The sequence below is a fragment of the Salmo salar genome, chromosome ssa04 (assembly GCF_905237065.1).
Source record: "Salmo salar chromosome ssa04, Ssal_v3.1, whole genome shotgun sequence".
NCBI lineage: Eukaryota > Metazoa > Chordata > Actinopteri > Salmoniformes > Salmonidae > Salmo > Salmo salar.
In genome coordinates this window covers 68,688,023-68,709,637 of record NC_059445.1, presented here as the reverse complement: position 1 = coordinate 68,709,637, position 21,615 = coordinate 68,688,023, and the positions used below count along the sequence as shown (strand labels likewise).

The 21,615-nt window shown below is 41.9% G+C and overlaps 1 protein-coding gene across 1 annotated transcript; it reads left to right on the top strand.

Annotated features, from left to right (window-relative positions):
• The first annotated feature begins 74 nt into the window (after window positions 1-74).
• On the top strand, window positions 75-13,237 carry riox2 (ribosomal oxygenase 2). The gene is made up of 10 exons (XM_014197773.2): window positions 75-204; window positions 478-906; window positions 1,466-1,585; window positions 3,054-3,182; window positions 7,689-7,792; window positions 8,127-8,232; window positions 8,576-8,747; window positions 12,364-12,452; window positions 12,532-12,660; window positions 13,005-13,237. The coding sequence occupies exons 2-10, from the start codon at window positions 484-486 to the stop codon at window positions 13,161-13,163; spliced, it is 1,431 nt and encodes a 476-aa protein (XP_014053248.1). The 5' UTR covers window positions 75-204; window positions 478-483; the 3' UTR covers window positions 13,164-13,237.
• Window positions 13,238-21,615: the final 8,378 nt, after the last annotated feature.

Below are 21,615 nucleotides of genomic sequence, written 5' to 3'. Positions count from 1 at the left end.
GTATCATTTCTGTTTGAATACAATTTGGAAATAATCCACACTAGAGACATGAATCACCAGAGCGGAATGGAAAGTACTTGTTTACCTTCGGACATCTTATGCTGCAGGACAGAACACCATTCTCACGTGTATAGCTATCAAACCAAACTGATTTGGGCAAAGGGCGAGTTTATAGCTAATATGTGTTAAAACCGAGGAAAACAGGTAACGTTAGCTATGTTCTAGCATTATATAACGTTAGCTACAGTTTGCAAACTAGCTAACGTTAATTAACGTTAGCCCATAAGCTATGTTATTAGCTAGCTAACGTTTGCTACAGTAGCTACATAACACCAAGTATTTGCTATCGAACGGGCTATTCCAACTGCATAACTTCACCAAGGGCACTGTTAAGCTTAATTTGATAGCAATGCTAAATTGAAACTGCTAACTAGCTATCTTCTAATCTAATGCCACTGATGTAACGTTCTCTATCAGCTAAAGATGCCCAGGAACGGAAGAAGAGCAGCAGCCGGAGATGAAGAGGTCGCTCCCAAACATAGGAAAACGGACTCCAATGGCGTCCCCTCTCCTTTCTGCTTCGACACCCCAGACACTGTCTTCCAGAGCCTAATTTCCCCTATGGGACAGGAGGAATTTTTCACTGACTACTGGGAGAAGAAGCCCCTCCACATCCAGAGGTCTGACCCAGGCCTGGCCTCCTACTACAAGTCTCTGTTCCAGCTCTCAGACCTGAAGGGGCTGTGCGCCCAGGGCCTGACGTATGCCAGAGACCTTAATGTGTGCCGCTGCGTCCAGGGCAACAAGACTGTGTTGAACAAGGAAGGCCGTGTCAACTACAGCCAGCTCAAGAAGGACTTCAACCAGAAGGCCACCATCCAGTTCCACCAGCCTCAGAGGTTTAAGGTGAGAGTAGTGGACATGTGTTTATCCACAGTGTTTTGTACTCCTGAGTCGTGGGTTCTGGTTCTGTGATAGTATGAAACAGGAGAACATGTTTTTTGCCTACTGAACATGACTCTGCTCCTGTAGGGCCACAGTATGTGGGGAAGGGTTTTGTCCCAGCCTAGCATTTTTACCTTCACACCTGATTCAGCTTGATTGTATTAATTATGACTGTTGATAAGTTCAATAAGGTATTATTAGATCTTGGCCTGCCAAAACTACATCCCTGTAGAAAAAGGAGTGAAGGTCCTAGTTAATGCAGCACTGTGGCAGTGGCTCTCTGGTAGTGACAGATATCCTTTAACTAAGATGTTGTTTAGCTCAGATTCAGATTTGCCTATTTTAAATTTGAATGCCTTGAACTAGGATATGTTGGTGAACACAACAGGAATTAAAATCTATTGCACAGATATATCTGAACATCTTGATCATTCCATAATTGTGCAGAGCTGAACCCAATAGTATTCTATTTGGAGATTCTAAGATGTCTGATCTCCTCTAACTAACCGTGTGTCTCTAGGATGAGTTGTGGCGGATTCTGGAGAAGTTGGAGTGTTTCTTCGGCGCTCTTGTGGGCTCCAACGTCTACATCACCCCACAGGATTCCCAAGGGCTACCCCCACACTACGACGACGTGGAGGTACAACACTGAACTGGCCCCAAAATGGTCCACATCAGCGTAGTGTTCAGTGGGAACCAAAACATGTCATAGCTACCCATAAGAAACAAACATTTTAACTTCACGTTTCAAAACATTTTGCTACGGTGTTCCCTACTGAACATAACCCTGGCTGCAACGTTTGTAGTATGGTTTGAGGGTTAGACAATATTTAATAATGTTTACATACTCTTTTACCCACTTCATATGTATATGCTGTATTCTAGTAATCCTATATAACTACTGCTGTACACACCTTTCCTATTCATATACTGTCCATACAATTTACACACCGAGGTAGATAGATAGATAGATAGATTGAACAAAAATATAAACACATCATGTAACGTTTTGGTTTCATGAGCTGAAATAAAACATCCCTGAAGTTTTCCATATACACAAAAAGCTTATTTCTCTCATTTTGTGAGCATTTCTCCTTTGCCAATATAATCCTTCCACTTGACAGATCTGGCATATCAAGAAGCTGATTAAACAGTATGATCATTACACAGGTGCACCTTGTGCTGGGGACAATAAAAGGCCACTTTCAAATGTGCAATTTTGTTATACAACAAAATGCCACAGATGTCTCAAGTTTTGAGGCAGCGTGCATTTGGCATGCTGACTACAGGAATGTCCACCAGAGCTGTTGCCAGAGAATTTAATGTTAATTTCTCTACCAGAAGTGTAGTTTTGGAGAATTTGGCAGTAGGTCCAACAAACCTCACATCCGCAGTCACGTGTATCCACGCCAGCCCGGGACCTCCACATCCAGCTTCTACACCTGCGGGATGGTCTGAGACGAGCCACCCGGACAACTGATGAAGCTGTGGGTTTGCACAACCGAAGAATTTCAGCACAAACACACAGACCATCTCAGGGAAGCTCATCTGCGTGCTTGTCATGCTCTGGATCAACGTGTACAACGGCGTGTTCCAGTTCCCGCCAGTATCAAGCAACTTCACACAGCCATTGAAGAGGAGTGGGACAACATTCCACTGCCCTCAAACAACAGTCTGATTAACTCTATGCAAAGGAGATGTCACTCTACGTGAGGCAAATGCTGGTCACAGCAGATACTGACTGGTTTTCTGATCCATGCCCCTACCTTTTTTTTTAAGGTATCTGACCAACAGATGTATATCTGTATTCCCAGTCATGTAAAATCAATAGATTATGGCCCTAAAGAATGTATTTCAATTGACTGATTTCCTTATATGAACTGTAAATCTTTGAAATTGTTACATGTTGCTTTTATTTTTGTTCAGTGTATATATTTATATTCTGGACACTGACATTGCTCATTATGCTATTTCTTCATATTTTTCTTAGAATTATTGGGATTTGTGTGTATTGTTTTGTAATGTTCGGTATTACTGTTTGAGCTAGAAACAAGTATTTTGCTGCACCTGCGATAACATCTGCTAAATATGTGTACGCCTTTCCCCAGGTGTTTATCCTCCAGTTGGAGGGCGAGAAACATTGGCGTCTGTACAGCCCCACGGTGCCCCTGGCCAGAGAGTACTGCGTGGTGCTTGAGGAGCGCATCGGCAGCCCCACACACGACATCATACTGAAGGTACGTTAGGAGCAGGGTGAAGTTGCCCGTAATCTGTGGTCAGTTTACATTTATTGGGGGCAATTGCGACATACATTTTGGGACTTTTAAATTAATGATATACAGTCGTGGCCAAAGGTATTGAGAATGACACAAATATACATTTTCACAAAGTCTGCTGCCTCAGTGTCGTTAGATATTTTTGTCAGATGTTATTATGGAATACTGAAGTATAATTACAAGCATTTCATAAGTGTCAAAGGCTTTTATTGACAATTATATGAAGTTGATGCAAAGAGTCAATATTTGCGGTGTTGACCCTTCTTTTTCAAGACTTCTGCAATCCGCCCTGGCATGCTGTAAATGAACTTCTGGGCCACATCCTGACTGATGGCAGCCCATTCTTGCATAATCAGTGCTTGGAGTTTGTCAGAATTTGTGTTTTTTTTGTTTGTCCACCCGCCTCTTGAGGATTAACCACACGTTCTCAATGGGATTAAGGTCTGGGGAGTTTCCTGGCCATGGACCCAAAATATCAATGTTTTGTTCCCCAAGCCACTTAGTTATCACTTTTGCCTTATGGCAAGGTGCTCCATCATGCTTGAAAAGGCATTGTTCGTCACCAAACTGTTCCTGGATGGTTGGGAGAAGTTGCTCTTGGAGGATGTGTTGGTACCATTCTTTATTCATGGCTGTGTTCTTAGGCAAAATTGTGAGTGAGCCCACTCCCTTGGCTGAGAAGCAACCCCACACATGAATGGTTTCAGGATGCTTTACCGTTGGCATGACACAGGACTGATGGTAGCGCTCACCTTGTCTTCTCCGGACAAGCTTTTTTCCGGATGCCCCTAACAATTGGAAAGGGGATTCATCAGAGAAAATGACTTTACCCCAGTCCTCAGCAGTCCAATCCCTGTACCTTTTGCAGAATATCAGTCTGTCCCTGATGTTTTTCCTCGAGAGAAGTGGCTTCTTTGCTGCCCTTCTTGACACCAGGCCATCCTCCAAACGTCTTCGCCTCACTGTGCGTGCAGATGCACTCACACCTGCCTGCTGCCATTCCTGAGCAAGCTCTGAACTGGTGGTACCCCAATCCCACAGCTGAATCAACTTTAGGAGACGTCCTGGCACTTGCTGGACTTTCTTGGGCGCCCTGAAGCCTTCTTCACAACAATTTAACTGCTCTCCTTGAAGTTCTTGATGATCCGATAAATGGTTGATTTAGGTGCAATCTTACTGGCAGCCCATTTTGTGCAAAGCAATGATGACGGCACATGTTTCCTTGCAGGTAACCATGGTTGACAGAGGAAGAACAATGATTCCAAGCACCACCCTCCTTTTGAAGTCTGTTATTCCAACTCAATCAGCATGACAGAGTGATCTCCAGCCTTGTCCTCGTCAACACTCACACCTGTGTTAACGAGAGAATCACTGACATTATGTCAGCTTGTCCTTTTGTGGCAGGGCTGAAATGCAGTGGAAATGTTTTGGGGGGGATTCAGTTCATTTGCATGGCAAAGAGGGACATTGCAATTAATTGCAATTCATCTGATCACTCTTCATAACATTCTGGAGTATATGCAAATTGTATGATGGCAATCTGAGGCAGCAGACTTTGGAAATTAATATGTGTCATTCTCAACTTTTGGCCACAAATTGTTTTTATTTTTTTTTATTTTACCTTTATTTAACTAGGCAAGTCAGTTAAGAACAAATTATTATTTTCAATGACAGCCTAGGACTGTACCGTGCCTTCAGAAAGTATTCAGACCCTATGACTTTTTCCACATTGTGTTACGTTACAGCCTTATTCTAAAATTGATTAAATGAAGTGTTTTCCTCATCAATCTTCACACAGTACCCCAGAATGACAAAGTGAAAACAGATTTTTTGAAAATGTTATTTACATAAGTATTCAGACCCTTTGCTATGAGACTTGAAATTGAGCTCAGGTGCATCCTACATTGATGCACCTGGTGCATTCCATTGATCATCCTTGAGATGTTTTTACAACTTGATTGGAGTCCACCTGTGGTAAATTCAAATGATTGGACATGATTTGGAAAGGCACACCACTGTCTATATAAAGGTCCCACAGTTGACAGTGCATGTCAGAGCAAAAACCAGGCCTTAAGGTCGAAGGAATGGTCCATAGAGCTCAGAGACAGGATTGTGTCGAGGCACAGATCTGCATGGCCAGGCACGACTCCAACACCATTAAGTTTGCAGACAACACAACAGTGGTAGGCATGATCAACGACGAGACAGCCTATAGGGCCTTGGTCAGAGACTTGGTCGGGTGTTTCCAGAATAACAACCTATCCCTCAACGTAATGAAGACATAGGAGATGATTGTGGATTACAGGAAAAGGAGGACCGAGCACGCCCCCATTCTCATCGATGGAGCTGTAGTGGAGCAGGTTGAGAGCTTCAAGTTCCACATCACCAACAAACTAGAATGGTCCAAACACACCAAGACAGTCGTGAAGAGGGCACGACAAAACCTATTTCCCTCAGGAGACTGAAAAGATTTGGCATGGGTCCTCAGATCCTCAAAAGGTTCTACAGCTGCCACATCGAAAGCATCTTGACTGGTTGGCAACTGCTCGGCCTCTGACCGCAAGGCACTACAGAGGGTAGTGTGTACGGCCCAGTACATCACTGGGGCCAAGCTGCCTGCCATCCAGGACCTCTACACCAGGCGGTGTCAGAGGAAGGCCCTAAAAATTGTCAGACTTCAGCCACCCTAGTCATAGACTGTTCTCTCTGCTACCGCATGGCAAGCGGTACCGGAGCACCAAGTCTAGGACCAAAACGCTTCTCAACAGCTTTTACCCCCAAGCCATAAGACTCCTGAACAGGTAATCAAATGGCTACCCGCACTATTTGCATTGTGTCCCGCCTTTGTGGTAGAGTGGCCAGGCGAAAGCTACTCCTCAGTACAAGGCACATGACAGCCCGCTTGGAGTTTGCCAAAAGGCACCTAAATATTCTCTGGTCTGATGAAACCAAGATTTAACTCGTTGGCCTGAATGCCAAGCATCACGTCTGGAGGAAACCTGACCATCCCTAAGCATGGTGGTGGCAGCATCATGCTGTGGGGATGTTTTTCAGCGGCAGGGACTGGGAAACTAGTCAGGATCGAGGCAAAGATGAACGGAGCAAAGTACAGAGAGATCCTTGATGAAAACCTGCTCCAGAGATCTCAGGACCTCAGACTGGGGTGAACGTACACCTTCCAACAGGACAACGACCCTAAGAACACAGCCAAGACAATGTAGGAGTGGCTTCGGGACAAGTCAATGTTCTTGAGTGGCCCAACCAGAGCCTGGACTTGAACCCAATCGAACATCTCTGGAGAGACATGAAAATAGCTGTGCAGCGACGCTCCCCATCCAACCTGACAGAGCTTGAGAGGATCTGCAGAGAAGAACGGAAGAAACTCCCCAAGTACAGGTGTGCCAAGCTTGTAGCATCATACCCAAGAAGACTTGAGGCTGCTAAAGGTGCTTCAACAAAGTACTGAGTAAAGGGTCCGAATACTTACGTAAATGTGATATTTAATTTGTTTTTATTTTCTTTACCAGTATTGCAGACTAAACTCTTTGGTCCTGTAAAAACTTGCTATATGTCAGATATTGTGCGCTATAGCTTGGAAAATAAAGAAATGTGACTCTGGATGACAACATGATGATGTTTGTTTCCAATAGTAGGGCTGTTTTCCTAAAGAAGTTTAACCGGCTTCGTGTTTTGTTTCCTTGCCACGATACTGAGTATCGCGCTACTGATGTTGCCCCGGCCCAACTATAAATGCTTCATGAGCTTAGTTTAACTGTCATACACTATCAGAACCCAACATTTAAGCCTGTTTTACTTCAATGTTTGCAAACAATGTAATTGTAATCAAACGCTGTGTAGCCTCAAAACAAGTTTAAACCATTTTAATACCATGGACGGTCAGTCCTTGCATCCATAGCTTTGTCTATGGATTTTACCAAAACAGTGGCAGGTTGGCCACGCATTGATATTGTTTGAACTGCAGATTGCCACTTAAAGGTTAAGCTTGAGAGAAAGGAAGCTGATCTTAGATTTGTACCTAGGAGAGACTTCACCCCAGAGCACGTACTTTACACACAGCACAGGGTCAGCACCATGGGTCCCAGGGACAAGGGTCAAGCACTACTGAGCTTTAGCGAGAGAACATGCATGAGAAGACACACTTGTCTGATAACAAGTACAACCAACCGGCACCATTAATTCACCAACTATTGGTTCTGAATCACAAACCTTTTTGTGCAGTGACCAGTCTAGAGCTTTAGGGGTTTCCTGTCGACTAAACAAAACCAATGTCTCTCTAGGCAAGACCAGTCGAAGGCCACAACACGAAAGTAATCCGCAGTAGTGCACTTATGAGTCTTGAGCCACATTTGGAAAACGCTTCATTGGAGTATTTTGCAACGTAGTGTGACTTGTGGCCTGAGCTATTTGAGGTTAAGTGAGGGGGGTGTTTGTCCTTTCTTTCCATAGGCAGGTGATCTGCTCTACTTCCCCAGAGGAACCATCCATCAGGCGGACACCCCCGTGGGAGTGGATCATTCTACCCACCTGACCCTCAGTACCTACCAGAACACGTACGTGAGACTCACTGTGGCACCTAAGAAATTGATACCAGCGACCCTCTGGTTGCGAACTCATTCCTTGAAAAGTAATACGCGCAATGCTCGCACACTATTAAAAACCTGAAATTTTATTTATACAGCTATTAATATCATGTTTCAGCCATCAATGGCCTTAGTCAGAATTTGCCAACTCGTAGCCTGACAGATCTTCCCCTGGGTTTCGAACTGACTATACCTCTCTAACCTCAACGCTATCTCAGCCCCACCACTTCTTCATTCTCTCATTTGAAACAATGGAAATTCATAATCTTGATGTGTAAAGTTACTTCAACTTTTTTCACCTCAGGTCATGGGGAGACTATCTGGCCAACGTGTTTCCCAATTTCTTGTATGATTCCCTTAAGACCAGTGACATCACCAGGAGGGTAGGCATGCCCAGGAGAATCTTGATGGTGAGGTCCACTTCTGTACTCTGTTCCAACACTTAAACATTTCATCCTTCCTTCTGTCCTTCCTTGAGGGAAACACTCATCTGCCATGGTCAGATTGGTGAATGTGAGTGATAACTTACAGTTCAGTGATTTACCTAAAGGAGGAATAAGGAATTTGCACTGAACGATGAGTTTAATGTCTAAACTTTAGTTGTCACTATGGTTGCATGTTCTGCTAAATTCTGCAATTTCGTTTCATAATAGAAATTACAATGTATGCCTATTGAAAATAATAGTGGCCTATCTGCGTAGTTCAGTCTTATCTACTGCTATCTATTAAGCACTAACATTGTGTGTGTACCAGGGAGCCAACGCAGCCCCAGACACAAGCAGGCAGTTGGCCTCATTATTGAGGAGCGTGGCAGACCAGATGGAGAGGGGCGAACACGAACTCCGTGCCGGGGACATGAAGAGGGACTTTGCCCTCCACAGACTGCCACCTTACACACCAGAGCAAGATGACATCTCATCGTCAGGTGTGTGTCTTGCTGAATAATATTTAAACGTCCAATGAGTAGAATGTTTGTTTATTACAGACGGTGTGTGTTGCCCATAGAATGTGAAACAGTAACTGGACACAGCCATATTCTGAGATATGAATGAATTTGAATGAGAAATGGACAGTGGCATTTTTCTACTAAGAAGTGATGTTTCTGTACAGGCTACAGATATGCATTTAAATAGTGATGTGCATTGATACTTTAGAATGCGCCTCTAAGTTTTTCTGACAGACTTAACATATTTGTTAACATCTGTCTGGACGCTTGCAGAATCTGAGCTAAGCAGGGAGAGTAACATTTATAGTAAGGTCTGTAAAATAGTGTTGGGGCATTGAATATGGATAGGTACAGTATCGCTAGCCACTTTGTTCTGGATCGGGGTCTTTCTATAAATAATGGGGCCAATGTGTGACATTGCGATCAAAATTTCAAACTGGTTTGAAACAAAAATGATTTTCCGTGCAGTTCCTCATGTGTACTTAGAGGAATATATGCAAATTGATCCATAACTCCACCTATACAACATAGGACTATACATCCTTTAAGCAGGGTTCATATAGACATTGGCAAGTCAAATTCATGGACTTTTTCAAGCACTTAATTGTAATTTTCAAGGGCATCAATGTTATACAATTGTGCTGCAGGTAGCCTAGCGGTTAAGAGCATTGGGCCAATAACCGAAAGGTTGCCGGTTTGAATCCCCAAGCCGACTGTGAAAAATATGTCTGTGCCTTTGAGCAGGACACTTAACCCTAATTGCTCCTGTAAGTCGCTCTGGATAAGAGTGTCTGCTAAATGACTAAGATGTAATAATTTAGATTTATGTACAGTTGAAGTCGAAAGTTTACATACACTTAGGTTAGAGTCATTAAAACTTGTTTTTCAACCACTCCACAAATTTCTTGTTAACAAACTATAGTTTTTGGAAGTCGGTTGGGACATCTACTTTGTGCATGACACAAGTCATTTTTCCAACAATTGTTTACAGACAGATTATTTCACTTATAATTCATTGTATCACACTTCCAGTGGGTCAGAAGTTTACATACACTAAATTGACTGTGCCTTTAAACAGCTTGGAAAATTCCAGAAAATGATGTCATGGCTTTAGAAGCTTCTGATAGGCTAATTGACATCATTTGAGTCAATTGGAGGTGTACCTGTGGATGCCTACCTTCAAACTCAGTGCCACTTTGCTTGACATCATGGGAAAATCAAAAGAAATCAGCCAAGACCTCAGGGAAAAAAATTGTAGACCTCCAGAAGTCTGGTCCATCCTTGGGAGCAATTTCCAAACGGCTGAAGGCACCACGTTCATCTGTACAAACAATAGTACGCAAGTATAAACACCATGGGACCACGTAGCCATCATACCACTCAGGAAGGAGACGCGTTCTGTCTCCTAGAGATGAACGTACTTTGGTGCGAATCAATCCCAGAACAACAGCAAAGGACCTTGTGAAGATGCTGGAGGAAACAGGTACAAAAGTATCTATATCCACAGTAAAACGAGTCCTATATCGACATAACCTAAAAGGCCGCTCAGCAAGGAAGAAGCCACTGCTCCAAATCCGCCATAAAAAATCCAGACTACGGTTTGCAACTGCACATGGGGACAAAGATTGTACTTTTTGGAGAAATGTCCTCTGGTCTGATGAAACAAAAATGGAACTGTTTGGCCATAATGACCATTGTTATGTTTGGAGGAAAAACGGTGAGGCTTGCAAGCCGAAGAACACCATCCCAACCGTGAAGTACGGGGGTGGCAGCATCCTGTTGTGGGGGTGCTTTGCTGCAGGAGGGACCGGTGCACTTCACAAAATAGATGGCATCATGAGAAAGGAAAATTATCTGGATATATTGAAGCAACATCTCAAGACATCAGTCAGGAAGTTAAAGCTTGGTTGCAAATAGACAATGACCCCAAGCATACTTCCAAAGTTGTGGCAAAATGGCTTCAGGACAACAAAGTCAAGGTATTGGAGTGGCCATCACAAAGCCCTGACCTCAATCATATAGAAAATCAGCAGAACTGAAAAAGCGTTTGCGAGCAAGGAGGCCTACAAACCTGACTCAGTTACATCAGCTCTGTCAGGAGGAATGGGCCAAAATTCACCCAACTTATTGTGAGAAGCTTGTGGAAGGCTACCCAAAACATTTGACCCAAGTTAAACAATTTAAAGGCAGTGCTACCAAATACTAATTGAGTGTATGTAAACTTCTGACCCACTGGGAATGTGATGAAAGAAATAAATGCTGAAATAAATCGTTCTCTCAACTATTATTCTGACATTTCACATTCTTAAAATAAAGTGGTGGTCCTAACTGACCTATGACAGGGAATTTTTACTAGGATTAAATGTCAGGATTTGTTAAACTGAGTTTAAATGTATTTGGCTAAGGTGTATGTAAACTTGCGACTTCAATTGTACATATGGCTCTGGGAAAAATTAAGACCACTGCAAAATTATCAGTTTTTCTGGTTTTGCTATTTATAGGTATGTGTTTGGGTAAAATGAACATTTTTGTTTTATTATATTAACTTATGACAACATTTCTCCCAAATTACAAATAAAACATATTGTCATTTAGAGCATTTATTTGCAGTAAATGACAACTGGTCAAAATAAAAAGGATGCAGTGTTGTCAGACCTCGAATAATGCAAGACAACACAATACTAATGTTTTTAGGAAGAGTTCAGAAATCAATATTTGGTGGAATAACCCTGCTTTTCAATCACAGCTTTCATGCATCTTGGCATGCTCTCCACCAGTCTTTCACATTGATGTTGGGTGACTTTATGCCATTCCTGGTGAAAAAATTCAAGCAGCTCGGCTTTGTTTGATGGCTTGTGACCATCCATCTTCCTCTTGATCACATTCCAGAAGTTTTCAACAGCTGTAATAAGTTGTCCAGCGTAGGAAATCCTCACTGGTATCCTAGTTTATAGAAAGACCAGTCACCATCTTGCTGAAACCAAGCCTTTTGGAACCAATGCTTGCGCTGTAAATCATAAAGGAAGGAGACTTATTCCATGGTCAAAGCCTGCCTCTTGTAGATCTGAAAGATGTAACTTAGTAGCATGGTACCTGTCATGGCCAAAGGTGATGAAAGCAGCACAAAACTTTAGTACCTTCCTTCAGAACCAAGAGTATTACGTTTCAACTCCCGAGTGGCGCAGTGGTCTAAGGCACTGCATCTCAGTACTAGAGGTGTCATTATAGACCCTGGTTCGATCCTGGGCTGTATCACAACCGGCCGTGATCGGGAGTCCCATAGGGCGGCGCACAATTGACACAGCTTCGTCCGGGTTAAGGGAGGGTTTGGCCGGGGTAGGCCGTCATTGTAAAATAAGAACTTGTTCTTAACTGACTTGCCTAGTTAAATTAAAGGTTTAAAAATATATATAAGTAACAAGAGTATTAACTAACTAATATGGTTCAACTTGTAGCTCTGAAAGGATTGGATAGCTATAAGAAGTTCTCAGGAGGAGTTTAATGTGCAATTGGGCATGAGTGTACATGTATTAGCCTAGGTCCTTCTCTCTAGACCTAATCTGTGTGTGTCTGTTTCTGTGTGTGTTCTTCACAGCTGGAAAGATGCCTGCTTTAGAAGATACGGTGTGTCTGAGGTTTAAAGACCACATCCTGGTGTCTTTAGAGACGTGTCAAAGCCCATCAGTAAGTGCCTTCAGTTGTAACAGTTTACATATTTTACCAGGCTGCTCTTGGACTAAAGTGTGTATTTGTGTGTGTTTAGGATGGGTCGGTATCGTTGGTGGTTGATGTGATGCACTCTCTGAGGAACAGAAGGGAGAAACACATGATGGGACAGAGTGATGATGATGATGATGATAGTGGTGAAGAGGAGGAAGATGCACCCTCTGAGGTAACCTGGCACATTTTGCATAGACAATGTATTTAGTTGACAATACAATATCATGTCTGGATATAGGATTTGAGTTAAAGTACCTCTACCATTTGGATATTATATAGGATTCTTAAAGTAGATTATACACTGCCAGTCAGCCAGGATTTGAATGGTTTATGAATGAAGATGTTTGTGTTACTGTAATTCATATTGACTCTCATCAAAGTATCGAATCAGAAGCTATATGTCTGTAGATAAGGCCCAATTCCTGATATTTTGTTTACACAGGCAAAATGCACTGTCATGTCTGAAGCTGTCTGTAAAGTTCTGTCTGTCGTCATATCTCTCCGCCTATCTCCTAGACCCCCGGCATGACCTTCCCCTTCGAAGACCTCCCGGCCATCAGGCAGCTGCAGGCGGGACAGCCCATTCCTGTGTCTCAGCTAAAAAGGCAATTGGACAATGACAAAGTCCAGATGGCCCTGGTGCTCTGGTCGGAGGGCCTGCTGGAGGTGTGCTAATACCCCAACAGCATACTCTGACACCAACAACCACTGCTTTCCATTTGGTCACACAATAAATCAGGAGTCCTTTATTCTACGTTTTATTTCATCTCATTTAAACGTGTGTGTGTGGTGCGTGTGTCTGTTTACAGATCTGAAACAACTGTAAATAATATTGTAACACACACACTTTATCGACTGGAAACGCATCAAATACATCAACATTGCTTGGGAAAAGCGGGGGAGTAGACACGGGGATGTGGTTAGCTTGGTCTGAGTCTGCTCACAGGCTCTTAACACCCCCAGAGCTTCCAATGCAAAGTGTCTGTATGCAAACAAACTTTCTTGGTTCCACAGGTACACTGTAGTTAAAGAGATCTGTGAACTTAGGCTGGATGATGTGTGCTCTGAGGAGAGCAGCAGTTATCAGACCTGGCCTTTCTGCCACCCTAGGCATGACAAAAAACATTGCCCCCCTTCCCAAAAAAATAGAATAGTCCCAGTAAGCAAAATTAGTTTGAAAATATTTATTTTCCAGAAGTTGAAGTTAGGTTCAATTTAGGTTCTGAATGAAAGTTGAAACCTGAACCAAACAGAAGTATATAGCCCAAATCAAGGCTGGTCCAGACTGGACAAAATCTGGACCAAACATAGACGTCTAAGATTGGTTCAGATTTGGTCAGGACTAAAAACCAATGTGGAAATCTAGGCCGGTCTGGACAGGACCAAAAAAAATGTCCCAAAGGCATCGGTCTGTGTGTACTGGGGTGTAGCCTACAGTGTCTGCCTGCAATGCAATTTTATGAATGCCCATCAATGTGGTAGGCATAATGTTTGTAAAACACCAAAAGCCTGCTGGTCTAGATGGGACCAAGAAAATACGCCTAAAAGACGTCTGCGTCGGTCCTTGCTTACACTAGGGTTTAGGCTACATGTCTGGTTGCAGTGGAATTTTATGAATGCCCATCTGCAGTAGGCCCACCATTTGTAAAACAGGCAGTTAGTCCTGATTCCTGTGATGAATGAATGTGGCTATTTATAAGTTCAATATCAGCAGCCACCCAACGTTATCAGGAGTTATCCTGGGCCTATTTGAAATGAGAATCAATGTGTGTACACAGCGGGAAATGCAGATGTATTTTATTTTTCGCTATGATCATAAAAATTGATGGATACAAATTTGAAACCATCACGACTACTTAGCCCACGGGGTGAACCCTTACAAAGAAAATATGTTTTGAAACTGCAGTAAAACTCCAGTAAATGCAGTCGACTGTGGTATTTTGGACGCGTGATTGCAGAATAACTGCAGTTACACTGCAAAATTACTGCAGTAAAACATTATTTTGGACGCAGTATTTGCAGCATACTACAGTTAGTCATACTGCACTCTGACTGCAATCTTGGACCGCAGTTGTGAGTAGCCTGATTGTTCATTCCATATTGTCCATTTTACTTTGACCTGTCCTGTTTTTGGGGGATGTTTGTTAATATTTTTGGGGATTGGGTGCCATTTAGGTTAGGCTATTTGACCGGAGAAACCTGCATGATGTAGGCTAAACCTGCATTATGTAGTCTATATCTGCTACATGATATATGTTCAAATATTTTGGGGGGACGGAAAGTTGGTGAAGCCTCGCGTCTCCAACAGCACCCTGGAGAGGCGTGCTCGGAATGGACAAACGAAATATCTAGCGCTATTGACAAAGTGACCACTGCTTATCACAGGACGGCATGTGCGCTCACCTAACAAGCCCATGTGCCACTGGTTGAGCTAAATCGTCTTTGTTTTTTGGCAAAATAATGTGAGGTTTTATTTGCTGTTGGAGGTGCGTCTTGGTCAGTTCAGAAATGTCCGCCCTCATCAATCTGCGCTGGAAAGGCTATGCTTCGACCAGAAGGGAGGAGCTTGACAACTCTTCGCTCTGAAAGATTGGCCTCTTCATGGGCGTAGACGTGAACCTATTCAAGTATGTAAATACATTTTTGAAAATGTTTCAACAAAAAAAAAGTATTATGAGCTAGCTACAGCAGGCCACTGTGTATGCTATTGAGCTGCTTGTTAGCTCTGTAAAGTTGGCTAGCTAGCTAGCTAAGTGAAATATCACCAACTAATGTTAACCTCATATTAGCTTGTTATCTTGACGTTTGTCTATTTATCATTGTAAATTAAAAATTCATGCTCCAAATGCATTTGTACTGAACAAAAATATAAATGCAGTGTTGGTACCATGTTTCATGAGCTGAATTAAAACGTTCCAGAAATATTCCATATGCACAAAAATATGATTTCTCTAAAATGTGCACAAATTTGTTTACATCCCTGTTAGTGAGTTTTTCTCCTTTGTCAAGATCATTCATCCACCTGACAGGTGTGGCATTTTTAATTAAAAAAAGCTGATTTAAATAGCCGGATCATTACACAGGTGCACCTTGTGCTGGGGACAATAAAAGGCCTCTCTAAAATGTGCCGTTTTGTCACACAACACTGCCACAGATGTCTCAAGTTTTGAGGGAGCGTGCAATTGGCTTGCTTGCTGACTGCAGGAATGTCCACCAGAGATGTTGCCAAGTAATTGAATGTTAATTTCTCTACTATAAGCCTCCTCTGTTGTTTTAGAGAATTTGGCAGTACGTCCAAGCGGCCTCACAACCACAGACCCTGTGTGAACTCCACATCCGGCTTCTTCACCTGCGGGATCGTTTGAGACCAACCACCCGGACAGCTGATGAAACTGAGGAGTATTTCTGTCTGAAATAAAGCCCTTTTGTGGGGAAAAACGAATTCTGATTGGCTGGGCATGGGTCCCAAGGGGGTGAGACTACGCCTTCCCAGGCCCACCTATGACTGCGTCCCTGCCCAGTCGTGAAAGCCATAGATTAGGGCCTAATTTATTTATTTCAATTGACTGATTAAGTAAAATTGTTAGAATTGTTGCATGTTGTGTTTATATTTTTGTTCAGTATAGATAACAGCAATGGAAGAGGGTGAAAGGATTCCCTGGTCTAGGTGGACTAGTTAATATAGGGCAGGTTGTGGGATGACAATATGAAAATATTCTCCAGTTTTAGTCCCTAGAGAGGAAAACTGAAGACAGACATAGAGATAATAGTCAGGGCTGTCTAATTGTAATAAAGTGAAGCCTATTTCTTTGTGATGTCTGTCCTCAGATATGGAGAGCTGTGAAAGCATGTCTGCAGATGAGGAGGGCCCAGTGAATGTCCCAAGAGACTTCTGGCACATCGTTGTATGCCATGGGTTGTATGTGCACTTATGGTAGCAAATGTTTTATTCAACAATACATTTAAAAGTCACAAACATTTAGGCTACAAACGTATTACAACTGTAGCAGGACAATCCTCCTCCTGTAGGTGTGCAGGCTTCTGTTCCAGCCCAGCACTAACACACCTAATTCAACTTATCAAACCTAATGAGTTTATGATAATGTGTATTATTGCTGGGCTGGAATAGAAGTCTGCTCACCCAGTAGATCAGGGAATGGAGCAAGGTTGGTCACCTCTGGTATGGACCTTTTTATTCAGCTGAAATGATGTTCACTAAAATGTCTAACATTTACAAACAAGTTAGATTATTTATACATTTTTAAATTAGATTTTGATTCATTCAATGTTGTTTGATTGAAGTGTTTAAACTTGTTTTAATTCTTAACTTAAAATCATTATTCAAAATAAACTAGTGTCAATGTTCATTCATCACAGATCACAATTCTGCAATAAAAAGGTGTGAAGGGGATCAGTCTCTAATTTGTCTGTTTGTTGCTTTCTCAAATTACATTACCTTTTTGTCCAGTTGTGAGCTCTCCAATTGGTTTTATTTGATTGTCACTCTGTCTCAGGATATCAGCCATGTGAACTAATTTTGCAGCTTATCATAATGGCATGCATCACCAATGCAGCCATAGGCCTACAGTATGATGGCATAACTGGCCTAATGGGCATGTGCAATCAATGTGCCCCTTGTCATTGTACATCTGAAGCAGAGAATAGCTAGACTCACAACATTTGCATATTGACATTGAATTGTTCAGTGCAAATTTAACCCTTGTATAGTGAAAATGAAACCCTTGTATTCTAGGTACAGAACTGCATATGAAAATAAGGAGCTGGCAATTTGTAGGCTAATTAAAAATGTCAAAAGGAAAATAATGTGGCATGGGGAGCGTTGTAATTCTATCTTGTTTATTTGCTGAGAATGATTGTAGAATACAGATACAAAATCAGAAGGTCAATGGCATGGAGGATTGCAGAAATGTTGATGGTGGGTAAAGAGAGATTTGCACAACAATGTTTGCAAGTCAAAGCCACTATCCTTTACCCAAAACCCATTCATGTATGTAGGCCTGTGTTTTACAGGAAGTTGGCTATAATCGTCAATGTCATGACACCAGTATGTTGAAAGAGCGATAAGCTATAATATGAGAATCAAGATACCATAATACCATTGGTAGCGTATTACATGGACAATTCATGCTTAGTGTATCATTTACAATGTTTTTAATGCATGTTACTGGTGATTTCTATCACAATTTCAGTTTTGAGGTTTAGGTTGCTCGATGTTCATAACTAGCTAGCAGCACAAGCAAACGTTGTGCAAATCTCTCTTCGCTCACCATCAACACTAACAATCTCTGCAATCATGTTTTGACCTTATGATTTTGTCTCTGTATTCTAGCAAAGCAAAACCATATAGAATTGGAAAACCAGACACAGCGTGGATTGGCTTTCCTCCATCTCTTTTGGTTGTGATTGTCTGGAACTATAATAGGCAGAACTATGTTTCATGAATGGAATACTGTCATGCAAACGTCTGCTCAGTAAGACGGGTTCGCCAGCCCACAATCCCCTGCCCATTTCTTCGCGTGCTCCCGTTGAAATTGAATGGGGGCGGGACCTTGTTTGGCAAATTCGGAAGTGGTGGAAACCCTACGCAATGAGCGGGCAGGCCCTGGCAGTTATGCATGGACAGTCCCATAACTATACAGAGAAAGGCTCTTTAGGGACCACGGGGTGTTTAGCAGTAGACACTTGAGTTAGGGTCTTATCACTGAGTCAATTTATTATGGCTGCTACCGATTATGGCTGCTTCCCTGTGGCTCAGTTGGTAGAGCATGGTGTGTGCAACGCCAGGGTTGTGGGTTCGATTCCCACGGGGGGCCAGTACAAAAAAAATATATAAAAAAAAAAAAAATGCATGAAATGAAAATCAAATGTGTGTATTCCCTACTGTAAGTCGCTCTGGATAAGAGCGTCTGCTAAATGACTAAAATGTAAAAAATGATTCTCTACCCTTCTCCAGAGGTGTGCACTCGTTCACTCCCCCTTATGCGTTGTCAACCTTGCAGTGAAATGGCTAGCTGCTATACAGCTGCAACGGCGCCATCTAACGGAGAAGTAGCAACCGCACAGCTTGGCAGTGCGCCACAAAACGTGGTCTGTCTCATTTATCTTATTGGCCAGAATTAGCAGGCATTTCGTAGTGTTGTATAAGGGGTTTGAAACTCTTCACGATTGACTTCAAAACAAATTGTCAATATTTTCTACCGGTGCAGGCAAGACAGTGTGAAGGTAAGTCTAGTTTTGAAAATTAGTTTCAAAGATAGTTATTTGTAAATGGGCTGTTGTGCCATTTGTTTACATGAGAAAATTGCAATTTGAAATTAAAACTGATACAATTGTAACTCAATTAGTTTACAATAGAAACTCTTATGAAACTACGTAGGCCTAATTTAACTCATACAGAGAAATTCATTATGAAATAGGAAGTAGGCTACTTTTGTTATTAAAAAAAAATGTAAAGCCCATTTAGGTAACCTATGCTGGACACAGTGTTTATTTTTGAAGTCAATTACATCCCATCAAGATGTTGAAAGTAACAGAATTATAGGGCAACCAATCATCCACTACCAATTGCCATGAATGTCCAGCTAGGCTACTATTCCCCTCACTTGAAAGGTGACCCATGTTCAAACCTCAATGCAACCAGAGGCAGACTTTAGGCTTACTTCTGACAGCAATGTAAGGACTGAGAGGGAACCACTGGAGTGGAGCTTGAACTAACAATCCTGCAGGGCAAGCGTACATTCCTCAGTGCTGTAAAGGTCCACTCCAGACATCTTGGCAAAGGACTAATAATGCACAGACTGGTTATCATGACATCATGTACAGTGCATTCGGAAAGTATTCAGACCTTTCCCTTTTTACACATTTTGTTACTAAAATGGATAAAATCTTTTTTTCCTCATCAATCGACACACAATACCCCATATTGACAAAGCGAAAACAGTTATTTTTCCAAATTTTTGCAAATGTATTAAAAATCAAATAAAAATATACCTTATTTACATAAGTATTCAGACCCTTTGCTATGAGATTTGCAATTGAGCTCAGGTGCATCCTGTTTCCTTTGATCATCCTTGAGCTGTTCCTACAACTTGATTGAAGTCCACCTGTGGTAAATTCAATTGATTGGACATGATTTGGAAAGGAAAACACCTGTCTATACAAGGTCCCACAGTGCATGTCAGAGCAACAACCAAGCCATGAGGTCGAAGGAATTGTCCGTAGAGCTCCGAGACAGGATTGTATGGAGGCACAGATCTGGGAAAGGGTACCAAAAAAGGTCTGCAGCATTGAAGGTCCCCAAGAACACAGTGGCCCCCATCGTTCATAAATAGAAGAAGTTTGAAACCACCAAGACTCTTCCTAGATCTGGCCGCCCGGCCAAACTGAGCAATTGGGGTGAAGGGCCTTGGTCAGGTAGGTGACCAAGAACCCGATGGTCACTCTGACAGAGCTCCAGAGTTCCTCTGTGGAGATGGGAAAACCTTCCAGAAGGACAAACTTCTCTGCAGCACTCCACCAATCAGGCTTTTATGGTAGAGTGGACAGATGGAATCCACTCCTCAGTAAAAGGCACATGACAGCCAGCTTGGAGTTTGCCAAAAGGCACCTAAAGGAATCTCAGACCATGAGAAACAAGATTCTCTGGTCTGATGAAACCATGATTGAACAGCCTGGAGAGTGGAGACCCCACCAACACTTTTTAGTTCATTCACTGTCGATTTTTGAGAAGCACACACAACAATAGAATTCCAGGCATCCATCTGGGATCTCCACACTACAAATGGACAAGAAGAGACAAAACATTTAATTTAACCAACACAATAATACATGCATCTTTATTGATCCATTTACCCCCCCCCCAAAAAAAAACGAGGCTGTTTTCATGTTATCTAGAGCGTTGGTGACTGTAACCGTTGCCACGTTTACTGACACCTGCCATATTCAATGCGTGTTGAGCGTTCGTAAATTCATCAGTTATTCTGCGCTCTGGCACGCTCAGACGAGAGTGCTCTGAAATCAGAGTAGATAGCCAGAGTGCATTTACGAACGGACCCTTAGTATTGATGGGAAACCGAGGCTTTCTTTTAAAGCTCCGATCCCTTTCACCAAATTGTTGCTGAAAAAACGGTTCATTACTCAGAGCATTATTATCTGTTCATAATATTCATTAGTGACATCTGCTGGTCAGCAATAAATAGCAGATATACGTTTTCATACATACTCCGTGGCGCAGCGATAAGTCGTTGTCCTTAGTAGTTTATTTTGGAATAGTAGGTTCACATCATGCCTCCCCTTTTTTTCCCTTGAAGTTGGCTATTTAAAAAAAACGGAATCTATGGCATTATTTAGGATGCTTAAGACAGAAGCTTTTACTATACTAAATAAAACAAATTATTTAAACATTTGCATAAACATATTGTTCTCTAACATAAACATAAATATATAGCCAATTATATATAAAATCATGAAAACAGTAATAATGCAATTTAGAAAGTAATATTTCATGATCAACCGTGTCCAACGCTTTGGATTAATCTGAAAAAGATGCCTAGAGCGTATTCATTGTTGTTCAGGGCTGTAAAGATTTTATCCACAAGTTGCAAAAGAGCCATATCTGTGGAGTAGTTTTTACGAAAACCATATTGGTGCTCGTATAGAATACAGTGTCGATTTAAATGTTTCAACATTCTCTTATACACCTATTTTTCAAGGATTTTAGAAAAACATGCTAGTACAGATATTGAGCGATAATTTGTAAAAGATCTGGGATCGCAAGATTTATAGAGGTGAATAACTTTGGCAATTTTCAAATCTTTAGGAACAACACCAGTTTGCATTGATTTGGTGATGATATACACTGCTCAAAAAAATAAAGGGAACACTAAAATAACACATCCTAGATCTGAATGAATTAAATAATCTTATTAAATACTTTTTTCTTTACATAGTTGAATGTGCTGACAACAAAATCACACAAAAAGAATCAATGGAAATCCAATTTATCAACCCATGGAGGTCTGGATTTGGAGTCACACAAAATTAAAGTGGAAAACCACACTACAGGCTGATCCAACTTTGATGTAATGTCCTTAAAACAAGTCAAAAT